We start from the raw sequence: 17854 nt of genomic DNA on the forward strand, positions 1-17854 counted from the left end.
CTTTAATGTTGTCTGTTTTCCTCCTGAGTTCCTTTATCTCTTTATTAATCGTGTTTTTTTTTTAAACTTTGGTGTTTATAGAGTGCTTCTATGGTTTCTTTTATTTCCTCTTGTGCTTTTTCAAATTCTGTATTTTTATTGTCTTGGAATTTCTTGAGTGTCTCCTGTACATTTTGGTTGACCATATCCCGTATCATCTCTATCAAATTCTCATTGATTACCTGTAGGATTTCTTCTTTTAGATTGTTCTTGTGGGCTTCATTGGGTTCTTTGGCATAGTTTATCTTCATTTTGTTGGAGTCTGGATCTGAGTATCTGTTCTCTTCATTTCCCTCTGGTTCCTGTACTAATTTATTACTGTGGGGAAACTGGTTTCCCTGTTTTTTTCTGTCTTCCTGTCATGGCCTTTGGTGTTGTTATTGTCCCTGTACTGTGTGCAATTAAGCATTTTCTAGCTTGTAATTATAACAATGGTGATATTTAGAATGGAAGGGTGAGAGGACAGGGAAAGCAAGGAAGTTAAAGAAAGAGGGAAAAACAGGTAAACAAACAAAACCAAAAAACAAAAGTTTCAAAGATATAAATGGGGAGATAGTGTACTAATCAACAGTAAGCTGAACAGGCATTAGAGACAGAGAGAGAGGATTGAGAAAAAAATAATAAATAAAAATTTATAAAAATAAGTGAAAAAAAAATCTCCAAGTTTCAATGCAATAATGTTTCAGTCTTTATAATTTTGGTGTTAGTCCCTCAGGTTCCAGTCTTGGAGATGGTGCCTCAGAAGTTGTTCTGTTGTTGTCTCATCAAAGGGGAAAAAAAACAAAAAAAAAGAAAACAAAACAAAACACCACAAAATGTCCCAAGTTCAAATGCAATACAGTTTCAGTAAGTTTTTCAGCATGTAGGTGTAGTTCAGTTGTTGTCTCATCAAACCTAGGGAGAAAAAAAAAAAGTCTGGAGACAGTTCTGTGAATGGCTATCTGAGGCTGCAGCTCATCTGCCCGCTGCTGTCAGCCTGCTGTTGCTGAAGGCTTTATTTATGCAGATCTCAGGAGTGAGCTTAACACTCACCTAGCCCCTCAGGTTTGTTTACTTAGAGTTCTCCACCACTGCTACAATCTGTCCCCTTTCCAAGCACACTGGGGGAGGTGACACTGCACCCACTTTCTCAGGCTGGCATGTTTATTTACAGTTCATTTGGGAAGTAGGTTGTCCCCCCTCTTCTGTGGAGTTTTCCTCCCACGGCTACTTTTACAAGCTTTCCCACTCCTGGTTGCTGGGCATGTGCTGCCGCTCCTGCTTTCTCTGGCCCAGCTTGTTTATTTACAGTTCGGTGAGGGATTGTCCCTCCCCCCCCTTCAGTGCTTAGGGTGCCCCGCCCTCTTTGCTACATGTCTTTTTTTTTGTTATTGCTTATTATTCAGGTTTTTTTTTCTTTTTTCCCTGGGTAGGGGTCAGTTTGTCCAGGGGGCTATGCTGATCTGGCCCAGGGTTGTCTGAGGGAGTACCACGTGCCGCTTAGCTCACCTTGTGGTCTGCGTCTTCCCAAGCTGTCTGGGTGCTGGCGTCTGGCAGCACAGGAGCCCTCCTGGTTTCTCCGTTTAATGTGGAGTGAGAATGTTATGCGTGGGGTTGGGGTGTGGAGGATTCAAAGTTTTGCCTCTTCTTCGTGGTTTTTCCTGGATGCTGTATCTCCAGCGTCTCTCCAAGATTTTATTTCAGGAGGCACGCTTTATGCTTCCTTCCTCTAGCCACCATCTTGGAATCTCTGAGTTCTCTCCATTTTAATACAGAGATCCTTCTTTTTTTTTTTTTTTGTCATTACCTTAAAATTGCACACTTTAAACTGTAGTTATTTAGTCAGTACTCTCCTGATGGACAATTTAGTTCTTTCTACTCTGCTGCTATGGAAATAACACTGACATGAGTAACTGAATGTTTTTATGATGGTGTATCTTCAGTGTACATTCCAATAGTGTTGTGATTGGGTAGAAGGGTGGTATCCTCCTGCAAATCCCTACATATATAACAGAACCACTTTGCTTTATTTTTAGTTGGTCATTGATGCGACTGACGATGGTGCAGTTGGTGCTCAGCAACCTGAAGGCTTTCTATCCCTTTGCAGGTCATGATCTTGCAGGTAACGAGCCTCTTTATATGAATTACTGGGACCATTGCTTTTGTTTACTCTTTTGTATACTTTTTTAGAAAAAGCTTAATGACTTGCTATAGTAAAAAACAGGCTTCTTTTAAACTAAACCAAAGATCTGTAAATTTGCCTATCATACTGGATGTTTCAGGAAGGCAATATCTATGAAATGAGATGTATGAACCTGATGTGATTAGCAATATAGAGACTATTTATAGCTCTATCTGAGTGTTTCGAGGTGTTTAATAGACATATGGAAACTCAGCAGACAAAAGCACAGTTATGAACTCCAGAGGAGGAAATGGTTGCATAAGAAATAACAGGGCATGGTACTGTACTAGATGTTTCAAATACAAAGTGTACTTATGTATATAATAAGCATATATAATGAGATAGATACTGAAATATTGACAAAACTTTTTAAGAGACTGTGTGGAATGATGGGGAGAGGAGAAGCCTAGTACTCTCTTCTGTAGTAATGAGTCAGTAGATCATTTCCAAAATTAAAAAATAAGCATTCACAGCATAAGCATACATAGATTTGAGGAGGTAATAAAACAGCTAAAACCTGAAAGTGGGATCAAGACATAGGAGTATGGAAGGCTAGAACTTAAAAGTGCTGATTATCATGGAAAATATTATTTGACCTTTTTTAAACTTCATTTTTCTGTTTTCTAAACAAGTCTTAATGTTATTTATCATACAGACCTGATAAAAAGGTTAAAGCAATTAATTTTCCTCCTGCTAGCCTGTCGGCTGATACAATGGTTTAAAGCCATTAATTTCCTCCCACATATTTTAACAGTTTTCAGGATTTTTTTTATATGAAATTAAAGTCAGAATTAGTAATGCTGAAATGCTTGTACAGAGTTATGGCATCCTTTTAACCTACCAGATTGCACATCCACATCTCCTGATACCTCTCTTCTGGCTTTCTATTGATTTTAGCATTTTACTATAAAAAACCCTGTGGGGGAGGCATCAGTGGTTCACACCTATAATCCTAGCTACTTAGGAGGCTGAGCCCAGGCAAATAGTTTGAGAGACCTCATCTCCAAAAAAAACCAGAGCAAAAGTGGACTAGAGATGTGGCTCAAGTAGTACTGTGCCTGCTTTGCAAGCATGAGGTCCTGAGTTCAAACTCTAGTCACACACACACACACACACACACAAACTTTTGTTCATTTATATTTTCTCTTTTTAGAGCTTCCAGTCAGTTCTCCTCTTTGTCATGCGGTTCTAAAAACTCTTCAGTGTTGGGAACAAGTTCTTCTCCGACGGCTTGAAATCCATGGCGGACCACCTCAAAATTACATCTCAAGTCATACCTCTGAAGAGAGTTTGTCTGTAGGTCCAGCAATTCTCCGCCACAAAGCTTTACTGGAACCTACAAACACTCCTTTCAAGTAGGTTTTTCTTATGGATAATGTTTTTAAGTAGGAGTTTTACAGAACAGGTATGTTTTGAGAGAGAGAAATGAAAAGAGAGAGAAAAAACTTCTTAAGATCTATGCTTAGTTTTCTGTTCTAGGCTTAAATCTGTCTTTGTGTAATGTTTGTGATTATTCAGAAGTTAGCAAGCTTTTCTTCTGAAGATCCATACAGTAAATCTATTTTAGGTTTTAGGAGATGTCCTTGTTATGTCTATCTAACTCTGCATTGTAGAGTAAAAGCAGCCACGTACAATGGAAGCTTGGCCAAGAGCCAGTAAACTTTATTCTTCGAAAGTGTGGAGCAGGCTACATTTGGCGTATGTACCATCATTTATTGACACCGGCTATAGACCAGTGTCACTCAGAATAGCCATCCAGCAACTGTTTTACTATTCATGAGGAGGTAAATCAAATCACTGTACTGCTAGCTTCATCTACAAAGTTGTGCTACAAAAAAATACATACTGAACTACATAGTGTGTTTAGTGGCTTAGTGATATAGTTGGTTTATGTTCTTACAGAAGCTCTTAGATTGTTGATGCCCATAACAAAGAGTTTGTGAACTGGTATGTGTCTACAATGGAATTTTGAGTAGCTCTGCTTCTAATTCTCTTCTTAGAAGCATAGTTATTTTTGTTAGATCCAGTTCTGTAGATTAGGGGGTCAGCAAACTATGGCCAGCCCCTCTAGCCAAATCCAACCTTCCTCCCATTTTATTGGGTCAGAGCCATACCTTTCATTTGCATATTACAGGTGAGTATCTCTTATCCAAATGATTGGGTCTGAGGGCTGGTGGCATGATTCAAATGGTAGAGTGCTCACCTAGCAAGTACAAGGCCCTGAGTTCAAACCCCAATACAATTAAAAAAACAAAAACACTGTTGAAAGAAAAACAGAATGCTTAGGTCTGGAAGTTTCAGATTTGGAATATTTACATTGAGTTTACCAATTGAACATCCTAATACAAAATCAGAAATGCTCCAAAATCCAAAGGTTTTTGAGTTCCATATCAGCAGTTTTCCAACACTTTAGATTTAGAGCATTTTGGATTTTTGTCACATTTTGGATTAAGCATACACAACCTGTATTTATGGCTGCTTTCTCATTACAATGGCAGAGTTGGGTGTTTGCCATAGAAACTTAACGGCCCCAAAACCTTTAAGAAAAGGCTTGTTGACTGCTTCACCGGATCATAATCTGATTCTATTTAACATATTATAGTGAATGTTTATATAGTACCAAGGAATTTTCAAGTTCGTCAGACATCTCTGAAATATATAATTAAATTTACCATCTCTCTGTAGATCTAAACATCACCTGGCCCTGTCTGTGAAGAGGCTTTGGCAGTACTTGGTGAAGCAGGAAGAAATTCAAGAAACCTTTATCAGGAATATATTCACAAAGAAGCGATGTCTAAATGAGGTCTGTGTAAGTTGAAACCTGAAGTCTTTTATATTGTCATGTGGTCATTAAAATGAGATACATTTTACAGATATTTTTGAAAACCTGATTTTCTGTCATAAGGCACATGTGCTTGATACTTAGAAAAGTGATTCAAATGGAAAGGGGGTAATTTTGTAAATCAATCTAACTTAATGTCATTATTTTAGATGTACTTGGGACTTTTTTCCTAAATGGATATTGAGTTAAGATTCTGTATGTTATGTTTTAAGTTGTAATGATCAGTTGTTTAAGAGACAAGGTAGACATTTCCTATGATTTTCATGTGATCATTAAAAGAAGTGTTAGAAGTTTAATTGAAACTGCGTTTGGTCTGAAGACATTTAAAATATGTACATTTATTCTTACTCTATGGATTATGTTTAAATGAAGTTTTGCAAACTCAAATTAGTTTAGTTTATAATTATGCTGTAACAGTTGATTTTTACCTTGATATTACCATATAGTGGTTAATTTTTGTCATTTAGTTCAGTGCTACTAAAAAGTGCCAGTTTGATAACATGGGGAACTTGCATCTGAGGTAAATGCACATCTTCTTCCTTCCTTCCTTCATTGAGAAAGGTTTGCTACTAAAAATAGCAGAAGAACTGAACAGTGGACAGAGTTGTGTGGTTGATTCTTTGTCTCCCCTGAGCCAGTAATAAAAATTTGAAATTGTCAAGTGGTCTGTGGACAACATTTTGAGTAGCACTGAACTAGTCTGAAGGCACCCCTTGTACTATTTTAGTGGGAGGAAAACCAAAAGATAAATCAAATTGGAGAAATAAGGAAACAGAGTGGTTTCACAATAGACAAGTAAGCAAAAGGCAAGATGATCTTAAACTCTGGGTAAAAGGAAAGTTGCATAGATAGGTGGGTGGGTGGATGGATGGCTAGACAGACAGACAGATGAATGTCATTTACTATATGCCAGCTATTGTTCATATATTCAAATTGATCACACCAGGAAGCAGAATATACAGTATTTTGTCTGACTTAGAGGACTTTTGACATGAAGACCTTGGTGTAGTACATTGAACTATAGAAGATGTGAGTGTATTCCATTTGTTAATTTAAACATATAAAATATGTCTTAAATATTTATTACATGTTAGTTACCATTAAAACAGTTCAATAAAATGTTTGGATAAATGCAATTAACAATTAATGTGCTTGAGAATAGTGTAAGATGAATAAGGATTTGCTTACTGGAAAGGCAATGTTTATAGCATTTTGATGTAGTGTATAAAACACTGCTTCATTGTTCTATATACAAAAATGTTGACTTTGCTTGTTACTTTGTTTTCTGTGGCACACCATTTCATATGAATGTGCAGATTGATTGTCTAGGTGGATCAGAGTAGTGTGCCCCAGCCAGAGTGTGTAAGAATATCAGATAATGGGAACTGCACATTCTTATATTTCTCTATTATTTGATTCATAGCTTTCTTTGGAGTTTCATGATATTTTAAGAAAAAATTTCAATGATTTTCATTGCAGTTGTGTTAATCAAAAGCATGAGCATATAAGTGTTAAACTAATCAGTAAGGTAAAACACTTTTGCTGATTTTTAGTTTTTTATTTGCAAAATGACTGTTTCACCCCTTACTTTGCAGTGTTTTATCAACAGATTTAGCTTACTTAAACACCGGTACAGTCACTGGTGGTTATGAAAAATTAGTTGTTATTGCTTTTGTAGTTTGATTATTGATCATGATACTCATAGAAAGTCTTTAATAAAGGAATTATGAAAAGAAAAAATTACATAGTAAAATGAATGGAGTTAAATAGAATCCTAACTTTATAAAGTTGGTTTAAAATTATTTAATCCCTACTAGAAAGCCTTTTTTTTTTTGATATTTACAAAATTACCTTCTTATTTGTATAAAGTGATGATTATGTTAAATTCATCGTGATTTTTCGGGTAATTAGAAGATAAATGACAGGTGTATATTTTGGATGAGAGACAGTGGAGAATATTCTGTTTCTTTATTCCTTTATGTTCTAGAAAATGAGTTTTTACCATTTCTTTATCTGACTTTATATTTCTTCATCGTACCTTAAAATCCTACTGTGTTCCAGATCTTTTCTTTTTCTATGTAGTGTCACTTACTGAAGGATGCATTTCTAAAAAATAAAATATGTTCCCTGTTTGTGTCTAGTTGGAAATTAATTTCAAATGACTGGAGATAGACCATTGGAGCCATTCCCAACCAAAGTGGGACTTGATAGCTGCCATCTTTGTTACTTTGTTTTCAATTTTATTTTCATTTTCTGTGTACTTAAAGTCTTGAACGATCTTTTTCCTTTAACAAGTTCCATTGTCCCCTTTACGAAGAATGTGTGCCTCCAAGCTGTGTATTTGCTATTACTGACAGGATCAGGAGGGGAGAATTGGGGAGAAACTTGAGTTTTCCTAATAAAGAGGTTTCCCTGAGGGTCATGTATCTTGGAGATAAGAAACAGTTGTGTGTAAAGAGAACAAATTGATTATGATTTTTAGTTGGTCATAACCTGACTTTGAATTTTTAAATAGAAAATACCTTAGCTTCAATCTTGTTTTAATGTTAACATTTCATAATGAGTGAGTAAAATGTTTTATTTAGTAGTTAATGAGTTCTGAGCTCATTGAGTTATTAAGCTTACCCATTACTAATCATGTGCTCTCATGTACACTTCTTTTAAGGGGTATGAAGTTTAAGAATAGTACCTCAGTTCCATATACTTGCTAGTAAATTTTGCTTAAAATATAATTTAAAAAATATCCCAGTTTCTGCATGTTGCATCTCATCTTTACTCTTTGTCATGTGGTTACTCTTTCTTGATGAAGTCATTAGAGGACAACAGTGAAACCATCAAAAATTCTATGATGGAGGATCAAAACATCAATAAGGTACAAAATGTCATTCAACAGGAATTAGAAATTGCATTCTTAATAAGAACAAAAAATATTTGCATTTTACTTTTTGACTAGAGTTTGTTTCCAATGGGATGAAAGTATTGTTCCCTCAAGTTATTCTTTCATATTAGCAACTTAAATATTGCAATCATAAAAATATCTTCTCTTTTGTCAAATACGAGAATGCAATTTTAAGGAGAGTTGAATGTGTCCTGTGTTGGCTACAGATTTTTCTAAGTAAATACAACTGAAATTCTTAGTAAATGTAATTACACTAGCAGTTATAAAAGTATAGTAGCATTTTTCCATTTCTGCAAGTATCACTTCTGAAGTTAAAATGTGTGTCTTATGCTATTAATTCCTAAAAGTAGTAACTATTATTTTATAGCGTTGATTTTACTTGTAGGCATACCATATGGCAGTACATTGTATGTACTCACAGTACTTAACAATCAAAGCAGTGCAATCATAAAATGACTCCTACATGTTCTGTGGTTGCACATTCAGATATGACTTTGATATTTACCTTACTTTTCCTATTTTACAGGGTTCACTAATTTTAAGACAATTTCATAGCAAAGTGATTTTAAGGAAGGAATCTTTTAGTAAAACAGAAGAAGTAATTCTATGCAGTTAAATCAGAAAGACAGATTTGATATCAGGTGTTTATTACAACTAAAACTTTACCAAAAATAAATATATATGGTCTATACTTTGAAAATTTCTAATGTTCTTTGGTTTTGAGAAAATACAATTAACATTTTTAATGAAAAATTTTCTTTGCTTAGCTATTGATCACTAATTACACTCTATGCATTACCAGGAATTCTTATTCAAAGATTTTTCTTTCTTATTCAAAGATTAACAATTTATACATTGTTAATAATCATAATCTTGTATTTCTAAACTCATCTCCCTGCTACGTTTGGTTACCATGATAGTTAGAATTGTCAAGACCTTTACTGTACTGTTTAGAAAATATCTTTATTGGGTGTATTTGACTTAAAGTAACTACACAACTTTAAAGGGCACAGTTTGCTCAGTTTGGGCAAGGGTATATACCTGTGAAGCCATCACCACCACCACACAGGCTTTTTTTTTTTTAATTCATATGTGCATACAATGCTTGGGTCATTTCTCCCCCCTGCCCCCACCCCCTCCCTTACCACCCATTCCAAGTATAATGCTGGCTGTAGGTTTGTCATATATAGCTTTTATAATGTTGAGGTACTTTCCTTCTATTCCTAGTTTTCTTAGAGCTTTTATCATGAAATGGTGTTGGATCTTATCAAAGGCTTTTTGTGCATCTATTGAGATGATCAAGTGGTTTTTGTCTTTGTTTCTGTTAATGTGGTTTATTACGTTTATTGATTTTCGTATGTTGAACCACACCACACAAACTTTAATCCCTCTCTTTTCCTCCCCTAGCAACTACAAATTAATTTGCAGAGATTTTCTGTAAATGGGATTGTGTCTTTTTGGTTTGGATCTGTGTGTTTGGATTAACATAAGTTATTTTGAGACTCCTCCATGATGTGTATTTTAGTAATTCCTTGTTATTGCTGATAGTCATTCATTATGTGGATATAGCACACCTTATCTCTACCTTCTGATCCAATTGAAACTATTTCAAATAAGGCTGTTTTGAAAATTCATGCACAAGACTCTAAGTATGGACCTAGGTATTTTATAGGAATGGAATGGCTGGATCATATCCTAAATGTATGTTTAACTTCTTAATTTTTATTATTTTATTTTTGGAGGTGCTGGGATTTCTCCTGAGGGTTTACAAATGTTTTACTAATATAAATTAATTGTACAAAGGGGTTTCATTGTGATATTTACATACATGCATGTGATGTACTTGATCGAATTCATACCATCTATATTACTCTTTCTTAATCCTCTCCTTCCTGCCCTCCTTTGTGACAGTTTTTAGTAGGTGTCATAACAAATACAGTGTACTTCAATCATATTCAATACCCGCCACGCTCTCCTTTTTCCTCTCCCTTCTTCCATTTCCCCCCTCTCCATCAATTTCCTTTTACAGTCATGTTATATCTGTTTTTCTGTTAGGTCTACATCCTACTGATGTGTGAAAACATGGGATATTTGTTTTTCTGAGCTTGGCTTATCTCCAGTTCCATCCATTTTCCTTCAAATGGCATAATTTCATTCTTCTTTATTGCTGAATAATACTCAATTGTACAAAAGCGTGTTTATATCTCAGGGTCTTGTGCTTGCTAGGCAGGCACTCTTCCACTTGAGCCATGCCCCCAAGCCCTACTATGCCCAGCTTGTTTATTGAGATGGGTTCTTGCTAACTTCTTTTTTTGCCAGGACTGTCTTCAAACCTCAGACCTCCTGATCTCTGCTTTCTGAGTAGCTGAGATTACAAGAATATGCCACCACTTCTGGCCCAGTTTATTTATTTTTATAGTACTAGGGACTGAATCCAGTCCCCACATGATAAGCAGATGCTCTATCACTGGCTACATCCCAGGCCTCTGGTATTTTCAACTTCTTTTTCCAAGGTTGTTGTGCCATTTTACATTCTTAGCAGCTTTGTTTTGAAATCTCAGTCACTTCGCTTTCTTATTAACAGTTGATATTGTCAACTTTTAAAAAATGTATTAGCATATTATAGTTGTACCAGGGGTGCAGTGTGACATTTACAAAAATATTGACGATATATCTTAGTTAGATTCATCCCTTCCTCCTTTCTCCTTTATCCCCGTTCCTCCCTTCTTAAAACAGTTACAATAGGTCTAATTGTTCCATTTCATACATTAGTACATAATATCTCCACCATATTCACCCTCCACCATTTCTTTTTATCTCCCCCTTCTTACTGGTACCAACCCTTGGACAGGACCTGTTCTACCTTCCTGTCCTTCATTTAAAAAAAAAAAGGACATCTTTGTTTGCTTATGATGGTTGTACAGGGAATTTCATTGTGACATTTCCATATGTGTACGTGTGTGTGTGTGTATTATACCCCAAATTTGTTCGTCCCCTCCATCATTCTCTTAATTTGGGGCATTCTAGTTGGTATGCAGTGGTAGTTTATTGGGGCTTTACTTTGCACTAAAAATCTTATTTGTCATTCATATAATTCCTTGGGTGAAGTGTCTTTTCATACTTTGTGTCTACTTTGGGGGGGGGTTATTGAATTTTAATAGCTCTTTATGTGGGATAAAAAGCTCTTTATCAGATAATATGATTTACAAATATTTTCTCTTAGTCTGTGACCTGTTTTTTCATTCTCTTTACCTTTCTTTTGTAGTGCAGAAGTTTTAATTTTGATGAGGTCTAGTGTATCAGTTTGTTCTGTGTATGCATTTTCCATTTGTTATTATTTTCAAGTCTTTGCCTAACCTATGGTCATGAAGATTTTCTCCTGTTTCCTTCTTTTAGTGGTTTTATAGTGTTAGAACTACATTGGGGTCTATAATCCATTTTGAGTTAATTTTTTTTATATGTTGCAACATCTGTGTGTGTGTGTGTGTGTGTCTGTAAATATGTCAATTGTTTCAGAAGGACATCCTTTCTTTTACTAAGCTGCCTTTTCTCCCTTTTCAAGAATCAGTTGACACATGTGTAGTTCTATTTCTGGACTCTGTTTTGATTCATTGATCTGTTTGCCATCTTTATGCTGATAACCCACTTAAATTGGTTTGGGGTTTTGCAGGCTTCATTGTTTGAGACAAGCTCTCACTGTGAAGCATACCTGGCCTGGAGCCCCAGCTGACTATCTAATCCCAGGCTGTCCTTGAACTCGCAATCCTCCTGCCTTGGCTTCCCAAGTGCTAGAATTACAAGTGTGTACCACCACACCTGGTTATAATCCACTGTCTTGATTACTGTAGTTTTTTAACCCGGATATTGTGTCAGTCCTTCAAAGTTATCCTTGGTTTTCAAAGTGTTGTCTTCATTCTTTTTTTCTTTTACTTTATCACACTGATTAGAACTTCTAGGACAAAGTTGAATAGAAGTTGTGAGAACAGATTTTTGCTTCTGCTATTAGGAGAACGAATTTAGTCTTTCATCATTAATTTTCATGTTACCTATAGGTTTGTTGTAGTTACCCTTATAAGCTCAAACAGGTATTTTTCTGTTACCATATTCAGAGTTTTTTTTTTAAATAACATAAAATATTTCCCTAAAGTGTAAGATTAACAGAAGTTTCCAGATAAGCCATACAAGATGGTCACAAGGTGTTTTTGAAGAGGGAAATGTACACTTGACAGCAGAGTCGCAGTCTTAGTAGTAGGCCTGTGATATTTGTCTGATGTTACCATTTTGGTTCAAGCAGTCAAACTTGTATACTACAGTGACTAAAGTTAGAGTTTGCTAGAGAGCATATTTTAAAGAACTAGTTAGCTATTTTTAATCAGTGCAATTAGATCACCATAGAAAGTGGGACTAGAATCCATAAAATTAACTCGACCTTCACCCTCAAAAAATAAAAATACAGAAAAACACTGCAGTTAACCCTGACAACTACCCTCACGCACTGTGCTTTATTCCTTTATCTTCACACTCTGTGCTTTATCACCCCAATGATTGTGAGGAAATGTATAAAAGAGCCATTGGTTTTAAACATTTTACAGCAGTCCAGATGACAACCTAGACAAAGATTTGCTAATGTGCATTCAATCACCAAAAGATTGAAGATGTCCAGCTTTTATTCTGTAATGTTTCTAATACTGTGCCTGTTAAATGCATATGAAGAAGGGAAAGAAGTATTAGTAGGAGAGGTGGAGTGACATACATTTGAAGATCAAATTGATTTAATATTTATAGCGGATAGCCTAGTCTGTGCTTTTAAGTATTTCCATGACTTGGGTTTTGTTGGTCTTCAAGTGACTTGCTACATCTTGTGCTACTGGATCATCTGGATCAGGAGCACTTAGCAGAGCCGTGTGGATCTGCAGGGCTAGGGACAACTTAGCTTTAAGATATGCAAACATATTCTTCCCATCTTGTGTACTTTATACTACTCACATGAGCATATAGTTTTTCTTTGTCAGTCTGTTAATAACTAAGGAGGGCTGTTGTTGGTCTTTTCTGAATGTGAAACCATGGCATATATATCCCACTAGGTCATGATATGTTATCCCTTTAATGTGTTGTTAGTTTTTATTTGCTGAAATTTTAATAATTCTTATACTATATTCATGAGAGATATTGGTTTGTAGTTGTCTTACTTTTTTATGTTAGTATTATATTTATGCTGGCATCTCTTTGAAGTACTTGGCAGGGATTCTTTAATTTGTGGGAAGAATTTGTGTAGAGATAGTATTATTTCTTAAGTGTTTGATGGAATGATGCAGTTTTCAACTGCATATTGAATTCCTTTAACAAATAAATTCAGGTTACCTACTTAGCTGTAACCTAACCACCACCACATCTGGCCTTTACTAGACAGGAAAATATTTTGCCCTGCCTCCTGTAACAGTGATGGACTCTCACTCTTGTCTTTCACTTGTATACTGATCCTGTCTGTTCTACCTCCATAAGGACTTTGCTTCAGTTCTTCTCCCCTTTCTCTTCTCCTTCATGAATTTTCACCTCCCTCAGATTGTTACCTTATTGTTTTAAGGTAATAAATATTACCTTAACACACTGCATTTTTCTACCCATTTGTAGAATTGCCTTTAAAGTTACTCAAGAAGATTCAACGAATGTTGGAAACACCATGAACAAACCACACAGTTTAAGAAATAAACATTATCAATTCAGTTGACTGTCTCTGTGATCCCTGCTCTATTTATTAGATGTCACAGTCTCTCTAATTTAGTTAGGCATTCATCCCACTCCTCTTAGATTGTCCTAGTCATGAGTGACTTAAAGGTAGTCAATTCTGACTTCTTCTGCTTTAACTTTTCAGTATCATTTGCTACTACTGACCCCTGACATTTTCTTAAAGTCATTGCCTCACCTAGTTTCTCATCAAGTGCAGTGGTTCAAGTCTCTAATCCTAGCTACCTGAGAGGTGGAGATCAGGAGGATCGTGTTTGGAGGCCAGCCTGGGCAAATGGTTAGCGAGATCCCATCTCAGTCAATGAGCCACACGGGGTTGCACGCACCTCAGATTCCCTGTCAGAGGGCAGCCCAGCAAAAAAATGAAACTGTCCCTGAAAAATAACTAAAGCAAAAAAGGACTGGGGTGTGGCTCAAGTGGTGGAACTCCAGCTTAGGAAGAGTGAGGTCCTGAGTTTAAACCCAATGCTGCCAAAAAACTAAAAAAAAGTCTCCTAGGTCTTAATATTAGCCAGTTGATTGACAACTACTGAATTATCCTGTCTTATCTGTCCTTGAAAGTTTGGGTTAAAGCTTTTTAGGCGCACATGAGCTCCCAAACATACAGGCATTCTAAAATGCCACAAAACTAAAACTCTTGAGAAGCTACCTTCTGTGCCTTTGCCCCACCCATGTGAAATTCAGATTGTGTGTGTGACATAGGGTTCAAGTCCTCATATTCTCACCTGACACACCATGACACCACATGGTTGAGAAGCATTGTTATAGGTGAGAGAATAGGAGTGTACCCCCATATTGATAGAGCTTTTTGAAGTTCGTGTCTCTGTGAGTTTGCTCTCAGACATGCTCCCCATGTGACACTGACATGTTCCTCCAACTTTACCAGCAAAGAACAGATCTGCGTTTGGTGGGACTGTGCTCCTGATTCTCCAAAGCCTAGTAGTAGATACTTAGTGCACTTTAGATACCAGGAATTCTGGTGGATATGTGGGATTCTGTTATAAAATTAGAGAGTCTAACTTGTACATTCTGACTGGATAGTGAGCCAGAGCTAAGACTTTCCTTACAAGGCAAGTTGACTCTCAAGCCAGACTATTCAGCAAACACTGAAATTCTTTTACATTTGTAAGTGAAGTACATTTTAGATTAGAATATACTTGACATATTCACATCTAGGGACTCTGATTTTTGTTTGCATAAGGGTATTTTCATTCATTGTTGTATAAATCTCAACTCTGCAATTGAACAGTTGCATTAATTGCCACTTTTTAAGAATATTGCCAGTCCTGTGTGTTCCTGATCAGTGGGCAGACATTAGCGATGCTTTTCCTCTGAATTTTTTAGGAAATATTTTTGTTTTCTGCTAATTTAAAATTAATAATTTCTGTACTTCACAATGAGTTGTGAAACATTTTATAGTAATTCATGTTAGAAGATTGAAGGCTAAGGAAGATATGAGATGAAGTAATATCTTACATTACGCAATGTTTCTAGCTCTTAATAATTGCGTCTTCTTTATTTACTAATGCCCAATGTCTGTTAACTTTAATAAATGCTGGTTTTATGTACCATTCTCTGCTAAGTTCAAAGATGTTATCTGTACCTTCTTTAAGGTAATCAGAATGTCAGCTGTCTGCCCCCCAAGCAAACTACACTGAACTACATACAGTTCACTCAGCTTCTTTATAGCCAATTCCTGACATCCAAATGTGTTATCATGCCTTCCAGGACTTCAGCATCTCCTCTATGAGTTGAAAGTTATTTTAGAAGGCAGTAGCTATAGCCAGCCAGTCATATACCACCTGTTTTTGTATAGCGCATGAGCTAAGAATGGTCTATACATTTTTAATAGGTTTAAAAAAAAAATATATATATATATATATATATATATTAGTAAACAAGTATAATGCTAAGAAACTTGTAAATAAATCTTACTTCAATAATGAAAATGTCGTTATCCTTTAAAGTTAATTCAGCATTGCCTGGGAGAATAAATAATTAATGAGTTGTATATTCTATCAACTATCTTTTTCTGTGTGAAAAAGGCTTGAAAAACTTAAATTCCATTTGTCAAGTAAATTTTGTTTTAAGAATACTTAACATGTTAAATAGTACCTTTGGAATTGAAATATCTAAAAACGTCTTTCTTAAAAGTATTTATGCAAATACTAAATGATTGGTTGACATATATCATTCTGTTACTAAAATCATTATTTTTTGTATTTTGTTTTCTTCCACTTAGATAGAAGCAGATTTAGGATATCCTGGAGGTAAAGCAAGAATTATTCATAAGGAATCAGATATCATTACTGCCTTTGCTGTTAATAAAGTAAGTACAGGGGCATTTTTCTGTAAGTGTTTGTAGTTGGAGAATGTCTTCTGTTTTAACAGTTATTCTGAGTTAATATTTCTCTTTCCCAAAGCTACTTTCCACTTTTCCACTCCTTTAAATTATAATCCAAATAAGTTTTTCTTATTTTGTGATGTGATTCTATAATAATTGGATTTTCTTGTTGTATAATTTGGGGACTATAACTAATAAAATATTTTATTACTACACAAAGGAATATCAAGTATTACATATAAAATAGCTTTTGAATTTATGCAAGATACTGTAGCCATTAAGTCAAAGAAATGGTTTTCTGTATGCCTTTATGTGAGCATGTTGAATGAAATTCTTAATATTTCATAAAATTTAAGCTTACGTGTGGCTCAAAAGTTCTCCCTCTTTGACTTAAACCTCCAGTAGTTACCCAGTTAGTATGTTTTCTTTGTATTCCTTAGCCCTCGACTTCACTTCCTCCTTAGCAATGTCTCTAAACACCAATTGAAGAGGATGCCTTAGGTAACAGTTCAAGGTTGAAATTTGTCTTAATCATTTCCCACTTGTCTCCCTGGTTTCCTTACTGCATAGATTTCTAGTGTATTCTACTTATTCTTTTTGTTTCCTTTCCTTTCCATTAACTTTAAGGAAACCATTAAGATGTTAACAGTCTTCCAAATCGACACTTAAAAGGTAGATGTGTGTGTGTGTGTGTGTGTGTGTGTGTATACACATACTCATGTTCTCTTTATTTTGCATTGTGTTTTGTTGTTTGGGTGTGGTTTTGGTCAGGCGAAGGGTATGAGACAGTGTCTTGCTATGTTATCCAGGCTAGTCTTGAGTTCCTGGCTCAAATGATCCTCCCACCTCAGCCTCTGAGTAGCTAGGACTACCGGTGTACCACCACACCCTGCTTGCAGCAATTTTTAATTATTATTTAGGTGTACATCGCTCATTCAGAAATCCTTCCCCTAGTTGGTTCTTCATCTTCAAATGCTTTGTCTGTCTTCTCTTTGATTTCTCTTAGACAGTTCCTTTATCTTTCTTTCCTCATACCTCCCTGTATTCTTCATCTTATTTCCCTTGTAGATAGTTTTGAGCATTTAAAACAGGTAGATATGTAATTAGCCCCTTAGCCAGGATGTCCTCAAGTTGTACTATCTATATAACATGGTACATACAGTCAAATACAAAATTATTGTCTCTACCCTATAGTACCTGCCTTCCCTTGGAGAAAATATAGTTTTAAATACTGTAGCATACAAAATTAGCCTTTTTTGGGGGGGGGTTGTTACGTAAGCAAATAGAAATGCGTAGCCATCCACATGCAGCAAGTATACTTGCTTTATTATTTCCCTAGCTTTGATGCCCTGTTTTTAAATCTTTGCTAAATTTATAGCTGAGAAATAACATTTGTTGCTGTTAATGTTGATTTCTTAAAAATGCTGTTGAGGTTGAACTTTCGTCCATTTGTTTAGTTGGGAATTATCTATATTGAGCACTATGAAGGGGCAGAAATTTTACCTTACATTCAAGCTAACAAGTTAATTATTCAAAGTTAAGCGGATGCTGCTTGAAGACACACGAATCCTGGAATCAGATGAGGACAGTTTATTTCTAATAGCAAGAGCAGTAGCCAGAATACCAGCATTTTCACACTAGTCTCACAGAGTGACAAAAGTGGGCCGGAGAGTATTGTACCACACATGCAGCAGGTTAAGGCTACAGGAGAGCCATATACCTGCTCTCTGCATGAGAAGGACAGACTATGGCTGCATAAGCATCCTGGGAGTGACACTGTAGAACAAAGAGCAGTCATTGAGTCACAGACAATCCTAATCAGAG

General features: G+C 35.8%; 1 protein-coding gene across 8 annotated transcripts in view; it reads left to right on the plus strand.

The window, feature by feature from the left end:
* Dmxl1 (Dmx like 1) overlaps positions 1-17854 on the plus strand; it is a 132795-nt gene that overhangs the window by 90477 nt on the left and 24464 nt on the right. For 3 of the 8 annotated variants that reach the window (XM_074057012.1, XM_074057015.1, XM_074057014.1), the window contains 5 exons: positions 2055-2140; positions 3354-3555; positions 4886-5009; positions 7852-7914; positions 15929-16015. In XM_074057012.1, the coding sequence (XP_073913113.1) occupies positions 2055-2140; positions 3354-3555; positions 4886-5009; positions 7852-7914; positions 15929-16015 (562 nt within the window). The remainder of the gene's footprint in view (positions 1-2054; positions 2141-3353; positions 3556-4885; positions 5010-7851; positions 7915-15928; positions 16016-17854) is intronic. The other 5 variants (XM_020168526.2, XM_020168528.2, XM_020168527.2 and 2 more) reach the window with 3 other exon arrangements.

Source organism: Castor canadensis, chromosome 16 (genome assembly GCF_047511655.1).
Source record: "Castor canadensis chromosome 16, mCasCan1.hap1v2, whole genome shotgun sequence".
NCBI classification, from domain to species: Eukaryota; Metazoa; Chordata; class Mammalia; order Rodentia; family Castoridae; genus Castor; species Castor canadensis.